Here is a 26,364-nt window from a genome sequence, read left to right on the forward strand (position 1 = left end):
AACTAAGATGTCAGCATTTTACAGGGCAGCTGTCTGTAAATAAGGCAAGATTGAAAAGGTTTTAGATGAATAATTTGAAATTTGTTGGCAGTTAGCAGCTTCTCGAAGTATGTCTAATTTCAGACCACACTGAGGGTTTTGAAAGCAGTAACATTTTTTGGGCTATTCGAAGAAGACAGAGCACACGTTGTCTTCTCTTTGCTGCTAGAAAAAAGGCAAAACCAGATGAAATTACTGTCCATACACGCGAGAAGAATCTTTACAGCTCATCAGTGTGTTACGTGAATTAAGAAGCTGAAGGAAAATCATGAAGAGAAAGACATAAAAATCAAAGGCACTCTATTAACCAAGGAAGGAAGTGATGTTAAATAGGATGATATTAATGATTAGAGATGAAGGGGATTAATTTGCTCTTGCCCAGGTAACATTTTCAGACCAATGCCTGTGTTGTAGACTGCTACTGAAGCAGCACAGCTATTCAAGAGCAGACTTCTTTAAGAAGCATTTTGAAAATGCTCTCCAGCTTCCAGTTGCTTGAAAGAAGGAAAATGTCCTCTTCTGGTGACATGAGAAAGTTTCCCCAAAATATGCTTTTGGCATTCTGGTGGAGTTGGTTACTTCAGATGGTGATGAAGCACACCAAGTCTTAATTTCTTACTTTTGAGGCTTATTGATGAAAATTCAGTCAAACAGAGTGATGAAGCATGCTTAAAGGTAACAGGAAGGTCTGTGGGTGTTCCTTGAATGTGGCTGTGCTCTCACAAAGGTTATCTAGCTCCAGACAACTGTTGCTCATCAGGAAAACTGCCTTACATTGATTTCCATAAGGATCACACCTTTTAGATTGCAATCTTCCGTGTGTTTAGTTAGCAGATGTGAACGGGGTGATTGAAGAGGAGTTCACCATGGCACGGCTTTACATCAGCAAGATGAAGTCTGAGGTGAAATCTCTGGTGAACCGCAGCAAGCAGCTGGAGAGTGCCCAGATAGATTCCAACAGGAAAATGAATGCCAGCGAGAGGGAGCTTGCAGCTTGCCAGCTCCTCATTTCACAGGTATGTTTGCTCCTTCCTTGTTCCCTCAAAGCAAGGTTTGATGATTTTCTCAGCCTCCTTCCTCATGAGATGTGTGTGCTAGGAGTGAGAAATTCAGGGAGAAGAGAGATGTTTCTCTTGTCTGTTCTCTTGTTTGTTCCTCTCGTTTTGCATTCCTCCCCTCAGCGTTTTACAGCACATTCTGTGGTAAGATTCTGTCCTCCTCTTGTAGATTCCAAAATGTTTTCAACGGCATAATAGTGAAAATCTCTCAGAGAGATTTCCTCAGCATGCTTTTGCATCTTGTGCCTCCGCTTAGAAAGCAAACTGACAAAGGAAGCAGTGATTGTATGAGTCTCTAACAAAGCATTTGGAGAGCCCCAACATCTGGACTGTCAGCATGCTAACAGGTAGCTGGGCAGCAATACGCATGTGATAATACATTATAGAAAACATGACCATGTGAGATAGAGATCCAGATGGTAGGAGGGCTTTTCAGTGGATGGCATGTTACAGGCAGTGATGCATGCTGCTGCATTCTGCAGAGAGGGGGCTAACTGCTTCACCGTGCTTCTTTGATTACTGCACACATGAAGTGGTGGAGACAGTTGGAGTTTACTCCATTTCTCTTGCTAGCAGCTACTCAGAGAAAACCTGGAGCAAGGATAGCCTCTTGTCCTGCAGCAGAATTTCTCTATTCAGATCTGCAGTAATAGCTGTAGCTGTAAGCATGCTTCTTAGTATTCAAGTAAGGCTTGAATCCTGAAAGTACTGGCTGTCCAAAAACGTTAAGTAAAATTACACTTTTCATGCTGTCTTAAAGTGGATACAGCCACCAGAAGTCACCCTGCCAATCTGCGTTGCTCCCTTTCCTTGGGAACTTGCATTAGTAAAGCAGATGAAGGTTTGCCTCGAAAGCTGCTATACGCATACTTCTGCTGGCTGAAAGAGGATTGGCAGCACAGAGCTGGGAATGAGTATCAGCAGTGGGCTGCTGGGACATTTTCCTTCAGCTGTGGTGTTGGCTTATGCTGACCCAGTGAAGGAGTGCGTTAAGTGGAAGCCAGCTTGTCTGTCTATGTGGGGTTGGCGTTCTTTTTCTTAGACCTCCTTCTTAGGAGGCTTAGTATTTGAGTGACTTGTCCAAGGCTGTGAAAAGATGCAGTGAAGGAAGTGAGACTGCAAGGCTACATCCTTTCTTTTTTCCCCTCCCTATATTTGTATTGCATTTTAGCATGGTGATGAAGCCAAGCAGAGATACTCTCAAGCAGGTGATTATCTTGCCTTGCCATATTGGAAGCATTGCCACTAAGCAGGTGTCGAGGCCCATCTGTTTTTAAGCCCAGGAAGAAGCTAGGTGTTATGCTCAAAGTGTTGTTAGAGGGCATACACCTTATCTATAAAGTGAAAATTTACTGTTGGCTTAATTTAAATCTTAACAGCCCATTTATTACTCTAGGCCTAATTATTGCAGAGAGAAAAGAAATAATTTGATGCAGAAAGACTTTCAGTGACAACAGTGATGCCATTAAAGTTGTCACACACATTTCTTCAGTTTCTACCCTTTTTCCTTATTATACCCAACCTTCTGCTGCTCTTAAGTGTGGTGGTTTCATACTGACTTTGCTGGTGTGGATGTGACAGCAAGCACTGCCAGTATCTGCAGCACTTTGCTGAGAGAGAGATGTTTATGTTGCTGATTCTTCTTCCTTGCTTCCTTCTAGGATTCAGCTGGAGTAATTTTGTATGTTTGCTAGCATTCTTTTACACCTTGCTATTCCTTGACTGATCTGCAGCTCCACATTACAACTGAACTTACTGTGTATGGGGCCTTTTACATTGTTAGGTGTCTCAGTATGCTTCTTTATTATGGTAGTCACACAACCAGAGAGGTTCCACGTAAAAAGAAAAGATGTCTGGCTACATAATTGCTGGGTTAATTTGATCCTTGAGGTGGTGGATGACTTGTGTGTGCACATCTCACGTCTGTGCTCACATCTCCTTGCTGTTCCCTCTGCCTTTAAAGCATGAAGCAAAGATCAAGTCCCTGACAGACTACATGCAAAACATGGAGCAGAAGAGAAGGCAGCTGGAAGAGTCCCAGGATTCCCTCAACGAAGAGCTTGCCAAGTTACGTGCTCAAGGTACAATGTTGGTTCCTGTGGTCATCATTTCTTTTAACAGCTGTATCTTAGAAAATGCAGTTTTGAACCAAGTATTGTACATACAGCTCACCTGGCATTGCTGCAGCATTTGATTTTTCAATCCTACTCTACTTTTGTCATACTTGTATTCCCACTGTCACAGAAATACAACTAAACAGATGGGATTTTAGCTCATTTACCTAGCCCTAAGCTCTGCAGTGTGCAGTGACAGAAGACCTGATGTCACAGGGTCAAGCTCTGATGTTGAGCTGTTGCCTTGGTAGTCCCACAGCACTTTTTGTCTGCTTGTATTTTGCAGTGAAGGCATAAAATTGGGATTCAGATCATTTCATGTGTTGCACCTGTACATTACCCTCGAGGTAACCCTTTAGCCTAACCCATTCACAGAATGCAGAGAAAGTTAATTTTTCAAAAGAATTAAAAGCTTGGTAGGAAGCTCCACCTTTTACTTTCATGATGTGAGGAAAAAAAAAATACATCAAAAGCAATTTTGAATGTTTGTTTTGAAAATTCTCGGCTGTCCATCTAATTTCAGTTGTCTCTCTGGAAAGTGCCCTGCCCCATTCATTAGGAAGATGCTTCCATTAGGATTGAGTAGAAGTTTCTCTCCTGGCTGCTCTATAGGATCCAACTGACTTCATTTTTAAGAGTTGTTTTTTTTTCCATTCTAATTCAATGGGGAAAATTTCTATCAAAAGGAGCTTTTCTTGCTTTGCCAAGCTCCTGTTTTATGTGTAATTACAATGTAGCTTTAGAATTACTCTGGATTTCTGTACAGGGGCTATTCTCTGACTCTGGGAGCAGCAGATGGTGACAGGATTTTTAACATCTGCGTGGTTTTTTATTCACACATCTCATCTTCTCACCCCACTCACAAGAAATGATCTGTCTCTGGAGGCCAGCACTGCCCAGCAGAAAGGGGAGAGGGAGGATCCCTACAGGCAGAGTCATAGGAGATGAGGGGAGGTTGGGAAAGTGCTGTGTGGGCTGTTAGTAACAGCAGCAGGGTTTGGACAGTGGTCACACGTAGGGTACTGGAAAACAATGGCTGTGTCTGCCCTTCCAGAGCAGTCTCACCATGATCTTGCTGCCTGCCTTGCAAGCAATGCTTGCTCTTTTTAAATGGCTTGACATAGAGATGTTGTACGATTGGTTGGTTAACTCTCAACTGTCTCCAACTTCAAACAGAAAAAATGCATGAAGTCAGTTTCAAAGATAAGGAGAAGGAGCACCTGACCCGGCTTCAGGATGCAGAAGAAATGAAGGTAATGTCGTGTGCTGCAATATTAAAGTTGATTTCTTGGTGAGATCATTCATTAGCTGATAATTAGAGTGTAATTTTGTCTCCCTGTACGTGTTGTGTGCTTTTAAAAGAACCCTTCTGCCTCTATCAGAATTGCTGGCTTCTGTTAGAAAGCCTTATCTCTTAGAATTGAGTGACCTTTGCAGTTTGAAATTAGAGAACTTGCTGGTACTGAGGCTGGTGGCAAGATGGAAGAAAAAGTTACAGCCTGAGTATTTGAGGTGAGTGTCTTCTGAGACCAGTTTGTCTGCTGAACCAGCTTCAGAGAGTACAGGGGTTTGGTGCACTGTGTTTGCTTGAGTGGAGCTGCTTTGGTTCCTCAAATCACATGAACAGAGAACTGAAAGTGAAAAAAACATCCATGGTTGAGATTGATTTTGTTAGATATGCCTGAAAAAGGATTCACCTCTGTGTCACTCAGATATTTGCCATTTCCAGGAACTCAGCTGAAGCCAATTTGCTAAGCAGTGCACCAGGTTACTGGGTTTAATATCATTTAGGAACTAAAATTTAATGAAAATGAAGCCAGACCATTTTTCCAAATTGTTTGGCAAGACTATCTCATAGAAATAATAACAAATTACAAACCTGTTTTCTGATACTTTCTCCTTTATGTAGAATGCAAAGAAGAAATATTAGGAATTGATGAGCTTGTAGTGCTTTTGATGAGATTACAAGTTGTGCAGAAGAAAAATACAGTTTTACAAAGATGGGGGTAGAGGTTTGTCAGCTGGAGAATTTTTACCTCCATTATAAAAAGTTAAGGTGGTTAAAACAGCTGTGAAGTTTTCCTTACATTTGTAAGAAGAACATTAGTCACTCATCAGCAATTTAAAGTGAGATGCATTCAGTTTTTTTCTTACAACTTGAAATATATCTACCATACAATTTAAATAACAGGGCTGTGGCTAAACAATCCAGAAAGATGGGTTAATTTAAATGATAGATAAGAAGCAATCTTGGGTGTGTTATTTGATTTCTGTTTCATGTATGGCTTTGCATTTTGTGCTCTGCAGAAGGCACTGGAGCAGCAGATGGAGAGTCACAGGGAAGCCCATCAGAAGCAGCTGTCCAGGCTGAGAGATGAAATTGAAGAGAAGCAGAAAACAATCGATGAAATTAGAGAGTATGTTTACTCACTGTCACTTTTTGTGCTCCTGTACTGCTCTGTGACACTACAGATCTGTTTTTTTGGTTGGTTCTATTTGTTTTAATTGATATCTCTGTACTTCAGAGCCTTAGGGAAAGTAGTATCCTTACATGCAACAGCTGTGTCACAGTCTCCACTCACTATATTTCGTTTTCACTTTGTGGTATTTCTTTGTGACACAGGAATATAACTGTTAGATACCCTCCTGCTTGGAAAGGTTTTAAGGTTTCTTTTTACTGTTGTGCTCTTATTTTTGAAGTGTTCACAAAATCTGAGCAATCCTGATTTAGCACTCCTGTCCATATTTATAGTGTGGGTAAATAACAGTAGGGAAATGAGAAAGCAGAACAAAAAGGATGCAAGAACAATGTGTCCTTTCAGATAAGACAAACAAGGCAGGAGAGTATATGGCTGACTTTAATATTCCAATATTTTAAAATAAAAGCTATTGGTTTTCAGATTCGTTAGCCTTAATTTCTTCCAGAATTTTACAGTAGAATTACTTAGTTTTGTTTATGGAAACTGAACTGCATATTTATGGCTTTCAGGACTGAGCTGTTCAGACCTTTTGTTGTTTTTTCTTTTTGTTCTAGTATGAATCAGAAGCTCCAACTGGAACAAGAGAAGCTGAGTGCTGATTATGATAAATTAAAAATTGAGGACCAGGAGAGAGAAATGAAACTGGAAAAGCTCATGTAAGTCAACACGGTTTCTCACCTGGTGTCCTTGAATCTGGTGTCTTTTAATGTGTGCGCAGGAAACATCCTGGTGGGAAGCATTTGTGTTGAAACACTCATGCTGAAAATAGTATTTCAGTAGCAAAGCCAACATGCAGTAGAATGATTACTAATTACTCCTTTTTTTAAGTTGTAGGCTTTTTAAGAGTAGATTTGATGCTAGCTGAAAAGGTGTTTTAGAGCTCCAGTTTTATGAAATGCCATGGCAAATCTTAAATCCTCCATTTCTTAACACATAGGAAAAAGAATATTTTTAAAACATTCTTGATTTAATGTTTAATGTTGTGATCTTTTTAGACTGCTTAATGACAAAAGGGAACAAGCAAGAGAAGATCTTAAGGGACTGGAGGAAACAGTGGTATGTCCTGTTTACAAGTTATTGGGTTTTTTTCCCTGTGTTTTCATCACTGATGTGTAACCAAAACACTTGCATTGGTGCTCACGAAAATGATGAATTCGTATCAGATAAGTTCTCTAAGTTCTTTACCATGAGAGTGGTGAGGTGATGGCACAGACTGCCCAGAGAGGCTGTGGATGCCCCATCCATCCCTGGAGGTGTTCAAAGCCAGGTTGGATGGGGCCCTGGGCAGCCTGGGCTGCTCTGAAATGAGGAGGTTGGTGGCTCTGCCTGTGTCAGGAGGGTTGGAGCTTCGTGATCCTTGAGGTCCCTTCCAACCCAGGTCTGTCATTTTGTGATGATTCTATGAAGCTAAGTCTGTGCACTTCCCAAATCATGAAACTGAATTTCAAATTCTAGGTAAAATGCTACTGTTGTAGTCTCCTGTGAGTAAGCTATCACTACTGAAGCTACTAATACTGAGTTTTGCTGCCCTTCTTCCTTGAAAGCACCTGAAGTGACCAGTATGCTGAATGCAGGGTAACTACACCCAAATGATGCATACCTGCCTCTCACTTGGCCCGTGCAATGGCTTGTAAAGGAATCTGATATTGTGCATGCAATGTTAAAATTGCAATCTAAGATGGACAATTTCAGTCCTGAAGCTGCTGCTGCGCAGTTTGGTTGGAAGCTACCTTTTTACCTGTCTGTAAAATATGCCAGCTTTCTCAAATATCTCAGTAGTAGCAGTTTTAGTAGCATCGCATTTATTTTTGCTAGTGGTAGTTTGGTTGTAAACCCAAATGCAGTGCCTTTTCTGCTCTGTGTAATGCTTCAAAATTAAGCTTGTGGTGACCTCAGGATCAGCTGGAGTTCATTACATGTAAAAATCGGAAGCCGAACTATTTGGGTTCGTACAACTTGGGCTCCTGTTGGCTCCCCAAGCCATAAGCCTTATTTATTTAAAATCCTGTAAGGAAGAGAGTTAATCAGCCTTTCTTACATGACTTGTGTTCATCAGACTCCTACGCTGCTTGCACATTGGGAAGACTTAATTAACCCTGTACACCAAATGGTCAAGGCAGCTGGAAGTCAGGCAGTATGGTGACCCAGGCATCAGGCTCTGTAGGCACTGGCTGGCATTTGGGTGGTGATTTTTTGGGGAAGGGAAGGAGAACAGTTTCTGTGAGGTCACATCTGCTGCCCTGGCTGTGACTCGTGCTCCTTCCCACTGCTGGGCTGAGACAGAAGCAAGATGAGAGGGCTCGTTGGAAAGAGTTATGGGTTGGAGGTCTGTTTGTGCAGCAAACCTGAATGCCAGCTCTCTGGGAGGCTTCTGGGAGGTTTAGAATGGCACGCTGTGCATCTTCTGATTACAGAATAATTCCTAAATGAGCCGTGCGTATGCTGTACAGTTTCTACTCATTCTGTAGTCCATAGAAGAAGCATCTCATTTTTGACGTGTAATCAGTTGTAACTTTCTCTTTTCAGAGAATGAAGACAAGAAATTTGAGTTTTTAACAGCTTGTAGTCATGGTGGTGCTCGCAGTGTGATTAATTTAAATTCCAGGATATGAGCAGATAGGCGTGAAATGGAAAAGTTGAGGTTGCACTTAACAACTTTGGAGAGATAGTTCCCTTCAACATGGTTTTGGTGAAAATGGCATCGAGGTGAACTTGATTTTCTAGAAAGCTTCCTTTCCTGAAAATGATGTAGCATTTTTGTTCTTTTTGGAATGGGTGCAGGGTTGCCCCATCTCATGTCTTGTATTCGGTCTGGAGTAAGGTCATTATTTTGCTGAGCCCAAGATATATAGAAGAAGCTGGGAAGACCTGGATTTTTGCCAGAGCTTAAAAGGCACTTTGAGATCTTAAGTACCTGTGATTAAGCACTCAGACCCAGTCAGTGAATTTGTAACGCAGTGAATCCAAAGTCACATAGCTAGATATGTGTAACCATGGCCAGTTTGTGAGACTTGTGGCTTTGATGTTGCAGACAGCATATGGCAATGCACTGGCAAGAGGAAAAGTGCATGCCCTGTTATTCTGTGAGCAGCTTGTTTGTAGGCTGCTTGAACAGCCAATGCGTGTGCCAGGCAGGAACATCCCTATAAGGACATCACATTAAAGTCATATTGTCTACATAAATTTGCAGAGGTGTCTTTGTTTTATTTAAAACCCCAGAATGTCTATTGTCTATCTTAGTGATTTGTGGTTTGTTTTTTTTTTCATGTAAATTGATTCCAGGCAAGAGAACTTCAGACTCTTCATAATCTACGCAAACTGTTTGTTCAAGATCTCACCACTCGTGTTAAAAAAGTAAGAATGCACTCCTGTCATCCAATAGACTGCATCCCACATGTGCATGTTATTACAGAATGGGATATTTTTTTCAATATCAATAAGCAATAGCATTAAGACTGTCCTGATGGTTGTCCAGGCTTTGGCTCTTGTTGGGTCTGAAGGACAGGTCTTGGCAGTTAAGGGAAGTTACTGCATTCTGAAAGATGGTACAATGGATAGCAGAAACTGCTCGATGTAAGTTGCACTAATGTGTGCTCGCTGAGCACTGTGACTTTATCATCCTGGGGCTACTTGGCCTTTTCCTAGCAAAATTATCGTGTGGCCAGAGACGAGTTTCTTAGCAGAAATTCAGGTGTTTTTAACTGTTAAATCAGAGTAAAAAGTTGCATAAATATTCGAAGGCTTCACAGTAATTCTTAGCTCTTTAGAGTGGCTTTGGGGAAGTGGTATTACTACTGTTTATTTGTTAAAATTGAAAAGCCATGTATGGTAAAAATGTTACCTAAATCTGGAGAAAGGGATATTCTTTCCTCAACCCCTAAAGTCTGTGATTCTGTTCAGGATCCATAGATTGTTCAGTAAGAATATTTCATTTTCTGTGCAGAGGGCAATTCGGCCCCTGAATATCAAATGAACAGGTGAAATAACTTCTCTTTAATTTGGGGCTCTGGAAGGCTTTTCTTTCTTTGGCAAACTTACATTCCAAAATACCTGAGCTTCCTCTTGAGTTTCTGCCTGGTTTTGCTGAACTCTGGAACTCTCTGTGCAGAGCGTTGAGCTTGACAGTGACGATGGAGGCGGAAGTGCTGCGCAGAAGCAGAAAATTTCCTTTCTTGAGAACAACCTGGAACAGCTTACTAAGGTTCACAAACAGGTAGGAGCTTCACTTCCTTCCAGTGCCTGTTTTGCTATTAAATCAAAAGCCACTGTGCCTTTTTCATTGACTTACAATAATTTCACCCATAGGAAAAACTGCACATGTAACTCTGTTCTCTAGTATTACAAATGACATTTTTTTCCCTCAAAATTATATTTTTATGTATTTAAGAGAATAATTTTTGAAGCTAATATGTAGGTACTGTTTAAGGAAATGGTACCTACAGTTCTCAACTGAAGTTGTTGGCATTAGGACTACACCTACTTACTGGAATGTTGTTGTGGTCTAGCCCTGGCAGGCAGCTCAGAACCTCACAGCCGCTCGCTCAATCAGTGGAATGGAGGAGAGAAGCAGAAAGGTAAAAGTGTGAGAATTGTGGGTTGAGATAAGGACAGTTTCATAGGTAAAGCATAAGTTGCTTGCGCAAGCAAATCTAAGCAAGGAGTGCATTCAGCTCTTGCCATCAGCAGGCAGATGTTCAGCCACTTCCAGGACAGCGGGGCTTATCACATGTACCTTGGGAAGACGTAGGCATCACACTGAACATCTATTCCCCCTTCCTCCTTCTTCACCCCAGATTTTATTGCTGGAAATAGAGGTTTTCTGTGCAGCTTAAGGGCTGGTGCCTCCCCAGGGATGCTGAGGCTGGCCGTTTCTGGGCATGACGATTTCCATCTCTTTCCTATTTTTTAAGAGCTTCTGTTTCCTTTGGATGTCTGCTTTTCAGAGCAACGAGAGCCCTTCACTGTGGGTGCTAGCCCAACAAGTGGGAGGTGTAGGGGTGTGCTGTAGGCAAGCGTTTGGGTATGGATCAAGGAAAGAACCCTCTGCTTACTTGGAAGTCTAAATACTAATAGAGTGTATATGGGTATATCTATTTCAGCAGGTAAAACTGGATCATTTCTGCCAGTAAGGTTCCACCCTCTTCTAAGATGTCAGTTTTATTGAACTGTCTCCCACATCTCAGATGCAGAGTACAAAGTAGTAGAAGAGGCTTCTGGTTTCATTTATGAATACTAACATAGCATTCTCAATTGCAGTTTTCTGAAACTGTTAGAGAGACACAGTGCTCTCCAAGATTTGCTGTATTTATTCCTGTAGAAATGCCCAAAATGCAAGCAGTGCTGGAACGTGACAAGTGTCCATTAAGGTTCAGTATTTTAAGATTCCTGCTTAACAGATGGTTTAAAGACCTAGTTTCTAAATGTGGAAATCAGGACATGTTGTAATAATGTTCTTTTGTTTCACTCTATTGCCTTTTTTTGCATTCTGTTCATATTTCTGCTAGTTTTTCAGATTTTTATAGCTCTCATTAATGTATATTTACTCAAAAACAACTGAGGAGTTCATGTCTCATAAGAAAATTAAATAAAAAATGACGTTGGGCTTGACCTGAATAGGAGATCATCCTGCACTTATTCCAAATTAGAGCTGTTTGGTAGAACGTGTGCTCAACACTTTCAGCAAAAGCACATTGTGGCAATTTTTATTTTTATTTTTTTTAGCTTTGCTTGTGTTTTTCTTTTGGCACTCAACCTCAACTAGCAGGTGTAAAACGTTTTGATTGTGAAACAATGTGTGAATGTTACTGCATGCTCTTGCTTTACTGTATTATTTATATGGTAGCGAAACCATTTTCTTCCCTTTCCTTCAGAAAGGGGAATATCATTTTTTGGAACAGTTATCTGTTGACTTTTAGTAACGGTATAATTCTTCTGTAGAAATGTATTGTGTTTTTTTTTTTAACCAAGAATCTGTTTGTATCAGTTTTTATTTCTCTAAAAATCAATCTGCCTCCTTGACTACAGTTGAATATAAGGTTAGATATTATTCTGATGAGCAGTAGAGCTTGTTCAGATTCACAATCAAGGAAGTCCATGAATTTAAAGTATTGTCATCACCATGTTTATGATTATAGACCTTAAGGTGAATTCTTAGCAATGGTGAAGAACTGAAAGTTTCTACTTCTCCCTTGTATAGTGAACAAGAAGGTAAACAGGCCCTGACCACTGGCGCTGGTGAATTCTTGGCCATACCAAGTATTGTCTGTAAGCTGTGTTTAAGCACTGTGGTTTTTAAGCAATGCAGTGATCAAGTACCTGTGAAATGCCAGACATGTCTGCATGCTGAGAAATGCAGAGTTTCTGGCTGAGTTGCTCTGAGGGTCTGGAAATTTGGTTGTTGCTGTAGTGCCCTGCAGGGTTCGTCCAGAGCCTTCTACCTTCAGAGTCATCTGTGAAATCGTGTTCTTTGATCTCCCTGTTGAATGATTGATAGCTCAGCTGGACAAATAACCAGCGTGATTAATAGGAAGAGAAAATATTTCTTTGGCATAAGCTTTTCACAGGTGTTTCTGGAGGAAACCTGTTTCTTTCCTTCACGGCGTACAAGTTGTGAAGAGGAATAGTGGTGATTTCTGTCTCCTTGTAAGATGACCTTTGCTATGGTTTCTCACAGGGTATTTTTGAACCTTCTCTTCTTGCAGTTGGTACGTGATAATGCAGATCTTCGTTGTGAGCTTCCTAAGCTGGAAAAACGACTTAGAGCTACGGCAGAGAGAGTTAAGGCCCTGGAGAGTGCACTGAAGGAGGCCAAGGAGAACGCCATGCGAGACCGCAAGAGGTACCAGCAGGAGGTGGATCGTATTAAGGAGGCTGTAAGAGCCAAAAACATGGCACGGAGAGCACACTCTGCTCAAATCGGTAAGGAGGTATTGCTCAGGGGTGAGCGACTGCTCACATACTTCGTGGTTGATTTGTTTGCTCATGTTTGAAAGAAAAGAGCTCTGAAAGCAGGAGTCTGGGACAGACCTCTGGGTCTGCTTCTCCTCTGTTGCACAGGCAGCTTCAAAGACTTCACTTTTTAATAGAATATGCCCCACCTCAAGTTTAAAGTGCCTTTGCTATTTAGCTCAGTAAATAAATGGCATAATGGGTCTTGTGTGCCATTCTAATGACCTGAAAAAGTGTCTCTTTAAATTAGTCTCTCACTTTCTTCCTGCTCCCCCACGTGCTTCTGTTCTGCCTTTCAGCTCCTTCCTCTCCTTTTCCGATTACTACTCCTTGTGCTTTCATTTGGGCTGTGTAGAGTCAAATCTTCCTGTATAATGCTTGGTATATTCTGTGGTACAGTCTGAATCCATGCATGCAATCAAGTAGTGTTCAATATAGGACTTTTCAGGTGGCAATTTTTGAAATGATTTCTTGGAATTGATAAGATAGAAGGATAATTTATTGCATGGTGGTGGGAACATTGGTGCCTTAAAAGCAGAGGAAAAAATTAGCACGCAGTGTTTCCTGCCTTATGCTGCCTCTCCTAAAAAGCCATTATCAGTTCTCTCCTTCTGGAATTACTCTAGTAGCTATGGTAGGTAATTGGACACAGAAAGTACATCAGTGACCACCAAATGAGTCTTGACTTCTCTGTGCTGTACAGACAGCCCGCAATCTTTGTAGAGATGACAGGCATGCATGAGATGGTCAGAGGACTCTATCACAAACAGAAAAGCAATGCATTTGTTGTTGGCCAAGGTAAGGGAACACTGTGTTCCTGATTACAGATTAAACTGACAAGCAGTCAATGGGTTCTGTACTAAAGGATAAGGTGAGGTAAAATCCTGTTGGAAAAAGCTAATTGTGTTGTTTGGTTTCCTGCTTTCTCTGCAGCCAAGCCCATCCGCCCAGGTCATTACCCAGCGTCGTCTCCAACAGCTGTCCATGCCATCCGAGGGGGAGGGATGTCCAACTCCAGCTACTATCACAGCACCAAATAGATGAGAAGTAAGACCAAAGACCCAACTGTTCTTGCACTGATCACCACTTCTCTTCTATTTTGCTTTTAGCAGACCAGCGGTATTTTTTTTTTCCTAGGTTCAGTGGGAGTCTTTTGCCTATGTTTTAACTGAGAAAGTTAGTAATTTAAGCGAGGGTTGCCTTGTACTTTGCAAGCTCCTGCTCGGAGTTTTTATTTTAATGACTTATCACTTGAAACTCTTTTTAATAAACTGAAATGCTGCCGCAAGTCTGTACTGAAATTAGCACATAGAAGTGTGAAACTTGTGTATTAAAAATAGAGTTCCAGAGACTGCTCCATTTTCCACTTTCCCTAACACGAATATGTTTCCTTGTGATATTCGTTAAGGATAAAGACTTCTAGTAAATAACCCTGTACTAGGAACTAGCTCAGTGTGATTGAAAAGCAACTAAGCACTCCTGTGTCCATGCAGGAGCTGCCTGTGGACACACCACACCTGGGCAAAGTTCAAAATGGAAAATGTTAGAAGCTGAAAACTTTATGCTTTAGGGTGAGATAATACTTGAGAGATGGAGCCATATGTTAAACATGCTTCTTCACAAGCATTTAACTTTTCCCTCTGCCCCTCACATGCGGGACCTGCTCCTGAGCAGCTGTACCTGGAGACCTGCAGCCCAGGGCAGGGCTAAAGCAGCTTTAAGTTGGCAGCAGCACAGAGCTCTCTGAATTTGAGTGTCAGCATTTGGCAAACTTTGCTTTTGCTTCTTTTGCTTTGCATTCTTAGTCGGCTCTCTTCAGTTGAAAATGAAAATATTTTCCTTTATTGCGAGCGCTTAAGGTTTCTGTGTCTACTCATAAGTAAAAATCTTGTCTTGGAAAGAAGAGCAACACAGTCCCATGAGACTGCTTCATGCATCTCTCTATTTATTTCCTTAAATGCCCATTATTTCTGGGGTAGCTTAGATGATAATTTTGTTAAGAGCATATTAGGAGTTGGATGGAAGTGAGTGATAGTGAAAAGCAGCTGGTGGACTGCTGGATTGCCTTCCCAAGCCTGGCTTCTTTCTCCTCTGGAGGACTAATTCTGTTTTATGACTCTTTTCTGATAGTATCTGGTTTCCTTTAGGCATTTGGCATTCTTGGGTGTGTTTTTCTTTTTCTTCTCTTTTTTTTTTTTTTTTTTTTTTTGAGAATGCTTCATGTCATGCATGCATGCAAACCATCCATCACATCATTCAACCTTTTATTGTGTAGTAGGGATTGTTTCTGTTCATTGTGTTTTCTGTGAGCCCTGTAGCTGCAAGCAGCATATTTTTGCTGTGGATGAATTAGGGCAAGTCTTTGCTGAGTGTTTTTCTGAGTTAGTTGATTCTGAACTGAAATTTGCTTTTCCATCTCATGGGAAATATAGCCTCTATCTACTTCATTGCATTCCCATGAAAGAGCAAAGGGAAAAAGAGTGTGATAAAGAAGCCTATAAATTATTTCTAAACATATATAATGAAAGCTGCTCTGTGGGGAAAAAAAACTGCTACCTGCCTAAACTGGGCAGGCCTTTAATAGACCATCTGCTGTGAAATTAAAACTGTCAAACGTGAGCAGGCCACACACCAGCTATAAGCACACGTCAAGCAAACGACTGTAGCTTAACAGAAGTCATCAGTAAAATAAATAGGCATAACATGAGTTGAGCATGTAACAAGACAGGACTTTGGAAGTCAATAAAGAACAATCTCATGCTTTAGATGCTGAGTTTTCCATCTGAGGGGATGAGCTGATTGAGGCCACACCTCTGGAGCGCGTTGCTGAGAAGGTCATAGGGAATGGGAGAGAAAAAAAGGAATTGGGAAGATCTTACAGCTGGTTTAACTTAGAGGTTTAGCGTTTCTGAAAAAATTAGGGGCAGAAAACATCTGAAAACCAAATGGAAGCCCTACAGGTTAGAATGAAGCCATTAAAAAAGTGTGTCTCTGTGTGTTTCTCATGTGATAGCAATGTTGCTTTCTGCTGACTGGGCGATGCTTAAGGAAGGTCAGTCCTCATCAGCTTTGGTCCTTTGGTTAAAGTGTTGTTGGCAAATTGCAGGTATGTGGCTGCCAAATGGTTTGGGGACTATCCTAGTAATCTGAATTCTGAGCTTAGTGGGTGAAGGCATTAGTTAAGAGTATTAAGAAAGGTACTGCTTCTGCAGGTGACACTTTGTATGGATTATTTTCATAACATTGCTGAGCAGTCTGACCCTACTCTCTGTGTAATTAAGTGACGACGCTCTACACATCCAGAATAGACCAGACAGTCATTTAACAGCAGTGAAGTAAGAATGTTTTTTCTAGATAAATGTTTGCTGTTAAGTTATTTAGAATGACAATTTTATACCAGAATGAGGGGAAATTTGTCTTATTTCACTCATCATTCACAGTGAAGACAGTAGCCATTTTTTGCTGCTAGAGTGGTCAGGAATTGCAAGTCATTAACCTGAGCAGAACATCCTATCAATAACAGCCAGTGAGTGTTAATAAAACATTGTTATAAATTGCAAATTGCCAGTAGCCAACTTAAACAGAAGACTCGATAGAGCAAGGAATGAATCTCTAAGAGAGAATTCCTCTATCTGTGTCAGTTTCAGGAATCTTCAGAAATCTAACTGCAGTGAGTTTGTTACCTGGGGCATATCTCAAACACGGATCTGATGAAGTTAAGAGAAAGGGAGTTCATGTTGGTGTGGCTAAAAGGATAACTGTAGCAGTGTGAGTCTTGATTGGGTAGAAATCAATGCTGAATTGTTTTTCATACTTGAAATATGAATGCAGATTTGTGTTAGTACAGATCAGTTCATTTTGAAATTCTGTCTTTAAATGCCTAACGTGGACCTGCTCAGAATCTGGAGGCCCCATCTGGAGGCCATGCTCCTGTTCTTCACCTTACTGGGGGAGAGCTGAGCCGTGGTGGTGCTGCACTTCTGCAGCTCATCATTTAATAAGTGTCTTCAGATGGACCAGAGATCATCTTTACATCTGCTTTAGTTACATCACACACCTAACCAAAAGGACAGGGGGGCACTAACAGAGCTCTGGGACAGGTAGGGCTGAGGTACAGGACAAGTTTGGTTGATGACATGAAATAAATACTCAAGTTGCTGTGTTGGAGAGCAGTTCAGATGCTGTATATAAACTTCTGGGTTGGCTATCACTGTATTTGTAGCACTTTTCTCAAGGGCTGGGTGGCAGCCCAAAGGACTCTCTCCTAAAGTTGATACACCTGTGAGCAAAGTGGCACAACTGGGTGTGCATGGGAACCTTGCACAGGCAGGCATACCAATAGCAGATGCACGGAGCTAAATATGTTGACAAAGCATGTGCCTTCGTATTTCAAATCTTGAGTAAGCTGGTTATCTGACTAACCTGCCCTCCTCATGTTTGTTTAAACTTGTCTGGTACCTCATTTGAAAAGAGAAGAAGTGAAATGAAGATATGCTAACAATTGCAGTAATGCTCCATAGTGGCTTACTGAAATTATTAAACCAGCTTGTATGGGATCTGTATTTGTGAAACACACTGTGCAAACAAGCTCTTGACAATGTGACTTCCCTTATCCTAAAGTCTCTGGTATGTTCCCAGCACCTCCCCATCCTTAAGCAAGATGAATAACTATAGTTAATCTAGGCAGGCCGTTTAGATTAACTTAGGCAATAAAATGCATGAATTAATAACCAACTGTCCCACTTGCCTTGAAGATGTTAATGAGGATGTTAACTAGGAGGGAGCTACAGTACCCACTGCTAAACCAGGGTAAATTCAAAAAACACAGATGGGTTGATTCTTTCTAATAACTTGATCTTTAATACTGAAAAGTTTTGTGTTAAACAATCAAACAGGAAAACATGTAATTAAGCAAAATGTTGCTCTTTACAAGTCCTGTACTAGTTACCTAAAAAGTGCCAGGCACATTCAGTTGCTTATATGTTGCCTTCCATATGGCTAATGAGAAAAACGTAACAATTTCAAACCCAATCAAAGATCAGTACTTCCAATTATTTATAACGAACTGCAGATCAGCTTTGTACATAACAACCTACTTTGAACTTTTGAAAGGAACCATCATGAAATTAGTGAGAAAGAAGCCTGTAAAATATCAGTATTTTTGTGTAAAACGATACTGTCAATTTTCATAATACCTCATCAGGATATTATATAAAATGTTTTATAAGTTTATATTTATATTATATTCACGTTGTTTATATTATTTTTGTATGTGTGTGTTTGTATGTGTATACACATCAGGAAGGAACTTTTTTTCCAGGAGACATTTGCAAAAGAATGACTTGCCTGGATTTGTAGTCTTTTGTTCCTTTCATTTTATAATATCTTTGCAAACTTGGTTGTGTTCCACACTTGTTAATTAAGATACACGTGTGCACCTGTTCTTCAGCTCCTATCAGTAGAGAGAAAAATCCCATGAAGGGAAAAGAAAGATAAAAAGGGGGGAAAAAAGACCTTTCTGTTGTGCTTAAGGATGTCTTTAGACAAGACGTAATGCCGTGTTAGAGGTGGCAAAGAATGAATTTCATCAAGACCATTGTTTTGTTATGACTGTGCCAATCTGTGGGCTGGAGACTGTCAGAATTCCTCTCCGAGACTTAGTAACTGAGACTTGTTCCACGAATTCCTGAAATGGTGCTTTACATGGATGTTCTCGTGGCAATGTGGTTGCTGCATATCGACTTTCTGCCAAGTGTCGGTATCTGTTATTTGCCATGTTGCATATCTGCTTTCTGATCTAAAACACCCACTGATTATCGTTACCTTTCTCACTCTCTTTTGACAGGTCAGTCCCACTTAGCATGTTACAGACCATCATTAAGTCACTACTTTCTTTTATCCCCCTCTTCAACCTGGTCCACATTCTATTCATCCTGCGCTTCCTACGCCATCTGCGACGCACTGGCCATAGGTATTTTGAGCTTCGTAGGATCTCCACGTGTACAGAAGTCTTCAGCTCAACTCCTCTTCAGATACTTGTACAATGTATTTAACGTAACCATCTCAGTACCCACAGGAAGTCTGCCACCCAGAATGGCACCGGCGGCGTGTGACCCCCTGGCACTGCTTAGGCTGGGGCTTCTCTGCTCAGCCTGATGCTGTTGGAAGACCTCTGTCACATCAGTAAATCCCACCTTCCGGCATCCAAGAATTAATTATTCGGTGACCAAGTGCCATCAAAGGCAGGTGATTGTGCTCTGTCATGACTGATTTACTGTATAATATACATATTATTTTATATTTTTAAGGGATGAAAATGTGCTGCTACATGGTTTAATTTTACTGCTTACATTTTTGGAAGGAAATTTTCCCCAAAGAACCATTTGTAAAATCCTGATAAAATCTTTGGACTGTATAAAATGACCTTTCTTGCAGTACCTGGTAAAGATCAAATGGGATGAACAGAGAAATCTGTTAGTATAAATCTAGGTTTTTGGAATTTGGTAGTTACATGACTGTATGTGTGACTTATCTTCAAGTTACGATCTGGTCTGCTTGTAGTTCTCCCTACGGTGGTGGGTTTTCCTGGAGTGTGTTGGCTGGCCGTGTGTTGCTAAGCATTGTTCTCCATGACACTTTGAAAGAAGTCCTGTCTTGGGAAAGCCTCTGGCAAGCCCTGATCTGCTCACCAGAATTCACACACGAGAGGGAACAGTCCCCAGCAGGAACAGGCACTCCATTCCAAAAACAAAAAGCCCCAGCTATAGCCCCCAGTAAGGTATAGAGGGTCCAAGAGGAGGTGCAGGTCACAAGCTGTCCCTTGCAGACCAAACTGGGAAATACACCTGTTAGGAGATGAAGAGCATGCTGCAAGGGGAAAAGAACGTGCTTACTGCTTGTGTAACGATATGCAAGCCATCCTGCTGTGCTCAGAGCCTTTCTCACCTCCCTGGTGCCAGGCAGAACGTGTCCAGCTTCTCAGCAAGGGGGCACTGGAATCCTTCTGGGAGAGCACAGCTGCAGGTAGAAGCTGCTCCTGCTTCTGTGTCACATATCTGTGTCACCAAGCAGTGTGGCTCCCAGGGAGGGTACAGCTGAGCGTGGCCTTTCCATCTTCTTCTGCAGGTGTTTGCTCTTAGGTTGAGATAGAGATTTTTTTCTTTTGGTTTCTGAATGTGTTCACATTGACATTAAACTAGTTAGGTAATGGAGAGCCTTTGCAAATACTGCAAATTTACTTTAGTTTTTTTTTTTTTTTCCTACTGAAATTACTCAGTTTCTTCCAAAGTGAGTTGGACTTGATTTTTTTTTTTTTTTTTTTTGGATGTTGCACTATATTTGGGAGCATTTTGCAAAAATATTTAATGAAGTTGCAAAATCTGCATGTATTTAATTTATTTTGTATTTTTCAGAGTTTTATATTTTTCTTTATGTGCATGTGCACTGCCAGGAAAATGAACTGTGAACTTGCCATATGCAACCTTTAATAGAATTACTAACTCAGAACTACTCTGTGCTGCTCAGAGCTGAACTCTCTGCTGTGAACTAACTATTCTCTTGTTTTTGTTCTAATGCAGTTGTCTTAAAAAAAAAGAATACCAAACTCTTAGTTGCTGCCCGATTTTTGTATTGTAGTACAGCTGCTGTTCTGTATTTTGAATTCAAAATTTGGTAGGGAACTGCATTTTAAATGCAATTTCCCAGGTTGCTCGTGCTGTTATCATCAGTTATGTATGACAGTTTAGACAGCTTTCTTCAGCTTGAGTACTAAGTTAGCTTTGACATCTCTTAATTGTGCTAGTGCTGATCAGCCAGTCAGTTCACCTAGCTAAAGTAGCGTGAGTTTCTCCAAGTTAACTTCTGCTTCAAGACTGTAAGAGGACTTTCTATAACTGAAACACTGACAAGATACACCAGGCTGAGCTTCTCCAAAAGAAATAAATGGATTCTTAACTGGAAACTATCCAGTCTGTCAGTTGAACTTATTCTGCTTATAGATTCTTGTTTTGTAGCCTATTTTAATGAGGCAATTTAAGTTTGTATTGCTTATTGTATATCCAGCTTTTGTACCATTTTCAAGTCTTATGTATTTTATAGATAGAAAATGAAAGACACATCTGCTCTGCAGGGATCAAACCCTGTCTTTTGTCATTTCCAGTATCTGACGCTGTCTTACTTTGCTCTTTGAATGTTGTGTCATATTTATTCTAGGCTGATTTTCAAGTTGTGATTTGTATAGCGCAAATGAAACTTCACATCTAAGATGTCTTGCATGGTTTTGGTGGAAACACTTTTCACAAATGGAAACCATACTTCAGATGGAACTAAAGTGCGTACTGTTCTTTTTCAAGGAATAAAATACTGTTTCCTGCTCAGCTGAGCTTCTCTCAATGATATCACAGAACCATAGAATGACCTGGGTTGCAAAGGACCACAGTGCTCATCCAGTTCCAACCCCCTGCTGTGTGCAGGTCGCCAACCAGCAGCCCAGGCTGCCCAGAGCCACATCCAGCCTGGCCTAGAATGCCTGCAGGGATGGGGCATCCACAACCTCCTTGGGCAACCTGTTCTACTGCGTCACCATCCTCTTGAGTTTCTCCTTGAATTCATGTTTCATTGACTTGTTTTCTCAAAAGCAAGGAAAGTTAAACCTGGGAAGATCTCGGCTGACACATCTGAAGGTTGTGTTTTACTCAACAAGGGTGAGATCGGATTATCCTGAAAATATTGAAAATCAAAAAAGTAAAAACAAACGAACAAAAAAAAACCACCCAAAACACCTTTACAATGATGGTTTCTGCCAAGAGAACCTAAGGAGTAGCTTTTAAACTGCATTTCACAATGCCTTATGCAGTAAGGCACACGTTTGCCCGACGTTTCAATAAATAAGGCTTGGAGTTGTAATAAAGAATTTCAGCTGAATTGCAATAAACGGCATTCGAACCAATTGCTCACGGAGGCCCAAAAGAACAAAAAAAGGCCTGATCCAATTTCCAGTATCAGAGGAGAAAGACCTTGGGTCAGCATGAAGGTGTGCCCCAACTGCAGTCAGTGAGTTGGCAGGATGATTTGAACCTCCTCTTGCTTTGACTTTCCTCTTTGCTGTGCCTGCGTGAACCGAAGCGCACCGGCCGACATCTGCTGCACGGGATGGGACACGGCTGCAGGGCTCTGCTCACCATCTCGTCCATTGGAACAGGTTTTGTGGTGGGAGAACCGCAGGGGTTCTGTAGAATTATCCATGTCTAGTTTGTAAAGTGTGTGCCGTGTACTGCAGACGTGTATTCTCTGGGCTCTATGTATCTTTACAGTAGTGTTCATTTTAGGAAAAAAAAAAATAATAATAAAGTGTGGACACCTTTTGCTGGTAACAAGGGGAAATTTTTTTTTTTTGCCATTGCATCAAGCAATGCTAAATTGTATTAATCTCTTGATAGCAGATCTGAACCCTTCTTCCCCATCCCGTGGAGATAAGTATTTTATCTTCGTTCCACAGTTCTCTTGGATTCGGGTGGGTACGCTGGCAGACTGCATGATGTATCATTTGAAAACCGTTACAGTGGAAAATAAAACCGAGCTAAACTTTGCAGCGTTGTGTGACACCGTTTGCGGCTCACGGCGATGGCCGTTCCCTCAAATCCATACTCGGGAGCACCGCCGGGTACCGTGTGGGAGCACCGTGTGGGGCTGTGCGATGGGCGTCCCTCCCCGGCCCCACCCCGCGGGGCAGCGCCGAGCCGGGGCCGCGGCGGGTGAGCGGGAGCGGGGCGGGAGCGAAGGGCGGGAGCGGCGGCCGCTGAGGCGACGGTGGCCGCCCCGATGCGGGAAGGGCGCTGCCAAGCTGCGCCGCTGCGCTCGGTGTCGTAAGGACGGCGGCGCCTTGCTCTCCCCGTGCCTCGCGTGCGCTCGGGCGGCAACCGCCGGGTGCTCCGTTTGCTGCCGTCCGTTCGCTGGAGGTGTACGCGGGGCTGGGTGCGGGCGCGAGCCTTCCGCAGCCTTCTGGGAGCTCTGCGGAGGGGAGCCGCATCACGCGGGCACCGCGGTGATGGAGGAGTTAAGCCTGAAATCCCCGAACCTACGCTGAGAACTGACGCTGGAGGTAGGAGCGGTGCTTGATTTCTCTCTCTGTATTCGCTCTAAGTGTTCCCCGCACGGATATTTCTGCGTTTAAAAGGAAATTGAGCAGCGAAAGCAAAACGAACTTAAAAACACGCTGTCCTCAGTGGTCTGCAGGCCGTTGGTGTGACAGGAATCTCTGTCAGTATTGCCCCGTGAAATGCAGCAGAAGGGTGCACCTTCAGGCTCTCATCTGCAAAGGCTTTAAAGGAGGAGGACAGAATTTGTATCTGAAAAACAGTGTGGCCTTCCAGCTTTGAGTATTTTGGAGCTGGGAGGAACGGGCTGCCGTTCTACGTGGTTCCTAATCTCAGATCTGTAGAGCTGCCTCTGGCAGTGACGAATAACAGCGCTTCGGGGAGGACTAATATCCCCTATTATGCACCTCGCCAATTGGGCGATGTCAGAAACGGAGAGATGGGAGGCAGATTATCTCCTGACCCCTGCAGATCATGCCCTGCAGTGTAGTGATTACCCTTCCCGCAGTCTAAACATGCATAAGTGCAGGTGGTGGAAGTTACAGTCATCTAATCCTTTTTGGGAAAAGTGCTGCCCCGGCTTTGTCTCGATGCGAATAAACCTGTTGCGGCAAATTGTCCTCATTCAGAGCTCAACTTAATTTGCAGAAATTGAGCTAAAAGCTTATGAAATAGATGGGGATGTGCAGACGTGGCTGTTGTATGGCTGGACTCGCTCACCTGGCAGCATTCTGCGTATCCCCTCGCTGCTTAAAATCTTGTTTGCTGGTCTTGTTTTTGCCTTACGCCTCAATTTACTTGAGACCAGGTACAAGAAGTTTTGTTGTCCGCATAGATGTGAGATGTTAAATGTGAGCTGCAGTGTCAGAATTCCTTTTCTCATGTGGTAAAAAGCTAAGAAAGTGTGTTTGGGCTGCAATTTTCTGTGGGTGGGTTTCCCTTAGCCTATAGCTTTGGTGGGTGCTCCGTCTCACTGCTGTTCTCTCGCTGGGGCCATCTTTTTGCCCAAAAGTCCGCTGTCTCCATCTGTTGTGTCTGGCTCAAGTAACACAACACCTTCCCCAGACTCATCATTTCAGTGCTTTCTGTAGCGTCTGGCTCCTGGAGGCTGCAGGACTGCTTGGGGTTATCCTCTGATGGACGTTCCATCTGAGAATGGCAGGATGGAGGACATTATCAAATGCTTGATCTTAGCTCTGCAGCTCTGCTCCAAGATCTGTCTGCTCAGAGGTGGGTCCTATGTCCAGGCCTTTAAAGCTGTAAAATTAAGTCAAACATTAAACAAAATGCAGGTCGCCTCAGTTCTTCCCAGACGCTGGTGTGCTGGGATTACAGAATACACGAGGAGTTTTATTTTACTCCAGGTACCTGGAAACGTGACCCCTTCCTGCAGTTCTTTTCAGTACGTGTCCATTTAGCGTTGTGCTTGTGGAGTGCAAGCAGAATTGCACCCCATGGATTGCCCATGGCACAGCTGCCCAGGGAGTTGGGGGGCAGCAACCCTGGGGGTGCCCCAGAGCCGTGGGGATGTGGCACTGAGCGACGTGGGCAGTGGGCATGGGGGGGTAGGTGGGGTTGGACTTAGGGATCTTAGGACTTCTCCAGCTGGAATGGTTCTGTGTTCCTGTTGTGTGATTCCCACCTGCCTCTGTTGATTCAGTATCATTCTTTTGCGAGATGGATTGTTGACACGATCTGAATTCAAAACAATCCAATTCAGAAACCAAAGTGCATTCTTTCCCAACCCTTGCTGTAAATGAGTGAATGTTTGTAGAGGTGAGCAGATTTACAAGACTGCAGCTAAAAAGAACTTACACAAATTGTCTCGTGTGGAAAAACTTAAAATAGGTGTTTAAAACACTACTGAGATGTTAGCTGCGGATTTACAGCTAATCTGCATGGACTTGAAAATTTCTCTTTGTCTGTGAAGTAGCAGCATGAAGTTAATAATTACAGTGTAATTGGGCAAGAAGAAAGATGTGTCAAGTGAGGTAGGATTTCTGCCTCATTAGTTGTAGGAAATGAGATATTCGGTGTGCAGAACTGGTACTTGCCTTTTCTGAAGAGCTGTGTTTGCAACACAGGGGTGCAGAAGGATATTTCAGTAAGAATTAATGGAGGGGAAGAGCAGTCTTTGCTTGTGCAGCATCGAGGCCTTCTGGCTTGCCACCATGGCCCAGCCCTGAGCTGCTCACAGGCTGCTCCTTGCTGCGTGGGTCGTGCCCATAAGTTGCCTTCAGTGTGAGATTTGTCTGCCTTATGCTCTTCCAGTTTTTCCCCTGTTCTGATGAGCTTTGTGTTGCAGGCTGGGCTCAGTTGGCCGCAGAGCTGAGGGAGGATGGAATGAAGAGAGACGACAGGACCCAACCCTCACCTTATTTTCACTTTTAAATAATGCACAGGGCAAGCAGCAGCCCTCCTGGGGCCTTCATCGAATCATAGAATCATAGAATGGCCTGGGTTGCAAAGGACCACAATGCTCATCCAGTTTCAGCCCACTGCTATGTGCAGGGTCTCCAACCAGCAGACCAGGCTGCCCAGAGCCACATCCAGCCTTCATGCTGTAGCAAACACTTGAAGAGCGATGTGTTTTCAACAGAGATCAGATGTTGATGTCAGATCTTCTGAGAAATCATTACGGAAATAAAACAGCAGCAGATACAGAGAGTCAACAGGTAGCTGGATCACTTCTAATTGTTTTTAAGGGTTATTTGGTCTTGAAAAAATGCCTCGTGGTGTCCAAACACCTGAAAATATCATTAGGCACATGGATATGTTTATGAACCTTCTTTGTATCCAACTGTCATGCCAGAGTAAGTGCAATTACAGGTTGGTTCTGGGACTTGCAAGGCTGAGTGCTCACACCGTGTGCAGTTTTGGTAGTTGCAGAGATGCATTAATTTTAGGCAGCGCAAGAGGAGAAAGAAGTATTTCCTTTCCTTTCTTTGCTCTGGCTGCACTGCGTTATTTCTGAGGACAGCTGTGACTGAAGGAGGAATGTCCTCTGGGTCCATTTCAGCTGCTTACCAGGGAAATAGAAAGGCAGCTGTTAGAACCCATGGAGGTGGGCACCTAGTGCTCCTGTTGTTGGCCATCAGTTGGGAGTTCCAAACCAGGTGACGTTTGGACATTGCAAAGACCTTGCTCAGGATTATAGTGCTGATAGACTTCTTATACTGGCACGGTAGTATTTCCTAATTTATTTGTTTATTTTTGTGTTATCCACTGTGTTAATATCCTGCCTGAATGTGTTTCACAGTGGAATTCTGGGTATGCCCAAAGACCTCTGATCTTGTAAAGCACGAGCAGCTAACCCTCTACTTATTGGTACGGTTGTTTTCTCTTTGAAATGTATTTCCATCTTCTTTAATATTGCTAAAAATACCACGCTGCAAGCAAGATAAAGAGTCCCAGTTGCATCAGGCTTCTTGCAGTGGGTTTTGCTTATTCTCTATGGATATGAACCACATGGCCAGGTGGAAGGGATACATTTATTAAAGCCATGCTTGCCTGGTTGACTTTTTGGGCAGTCAGTGCAGTTTGACCATGGTGAATTAACAGTGTGGCTTTAAGAAGCGTATGTCAGTGCAGGAGGAATGTTTGCTTGTACCATCAGATACCAAAGTGAAGG

General features: G+C 42.4%; 2 protein-coding genes across 4 annotated transcripts in view; both read left to right on the forward strand.

Annotated features, from left to right (window-relative positions):
• KIF5C (kinesin family member 5C) overlaps window positions 1–22,228 on the forward strand; it is a 67,652-nt gene extending 45,424 nt beyond the window's left edge. Inside the window, exons 16-27 of one of the 2 annotated variants that reach the window (XR_014884372.1) lie at window positions 867–1,055; window positions 3,061–3,178; window positions 4,388–4,464; window positions 5,519–5,628; window positions 6,246–6,347; window positions 6,687–6,747; window positions 8,974–9,045; window positions 9,800–9,904; window positions 12,393–12,609; window positions 13,573–13,686; window positions 18,485–18,885; window positions 20,851–22,228. Coding sequence is in view for 1 of the 2 variants with exons in the window: in XM_085228157.1 (XP_085084283.1) it covers window positions 867–1,055; window positions 3,061–3,178; window positions 4,388–4,464; window positions 5,519–5,628; window positions 6,246–6,347; window positions 6,687–6,747; window positions 8,974–9,045; window positions 9,800–9,904; window positions 12,393–12,609; window positions 13,573–13,679 (1,158 nt within the window). In the remaining variant the exon portion in view is untranslated. Of the gene's footprint in view, window positions 1–866; window positions 1,056–3,060; window positions 3,179–4,387; window positions 4,465–5,518; window positions 5,629–6,245; window positions 6,348–6,686; window positions 6,748–8,973; window positions 9,046–9,799; window positions 9,905–12,392; window positions 12,610–13,572; window positions 13,687–18,484 lie in introns of both variants that reach the window. The other variant, XM_085228157.1, reaches the window with a different exon arrangement.
• Window positions 22,229–22,370: 142 nt separating this feature from the next.
• LYPD6B (LY6/PLAUR domain containing 6B) overlaps window positions 22,371–26,364 on the forward strand; it is a 34,117-nt gene continuing 30,123 nt past the window's right edge. Inside the window, exon 1 of one of the 2 annotated variants that reach the window (XM_019617301.3) lies at window positions 22,371–22,738. The gene's annotated coding sequence lies outside the window, so the exon portion shown is untranslated. The remainder of the gene's footprint in view (window positions 22,739–26,364) is intronic. The other variant, XM_010713986.2, reaches the window with a different exon arrangement.

This window comes from Meleagris gallopavo, chromosome 7 (genome assembly GCF_905368555.1).
Source record: "Meleagris gallopavo chromosome 7, MGAL_WU_HG_1.1, whole genome shotgun sequence".
In the NCBI taxonomy this organism is placed as follows: domain Eukaryota; kingdom Metazoa; phylum Chordata; class Aves; order Galliformes; family Phasianidae; genus Meleagris; species Meleagris gallopavo.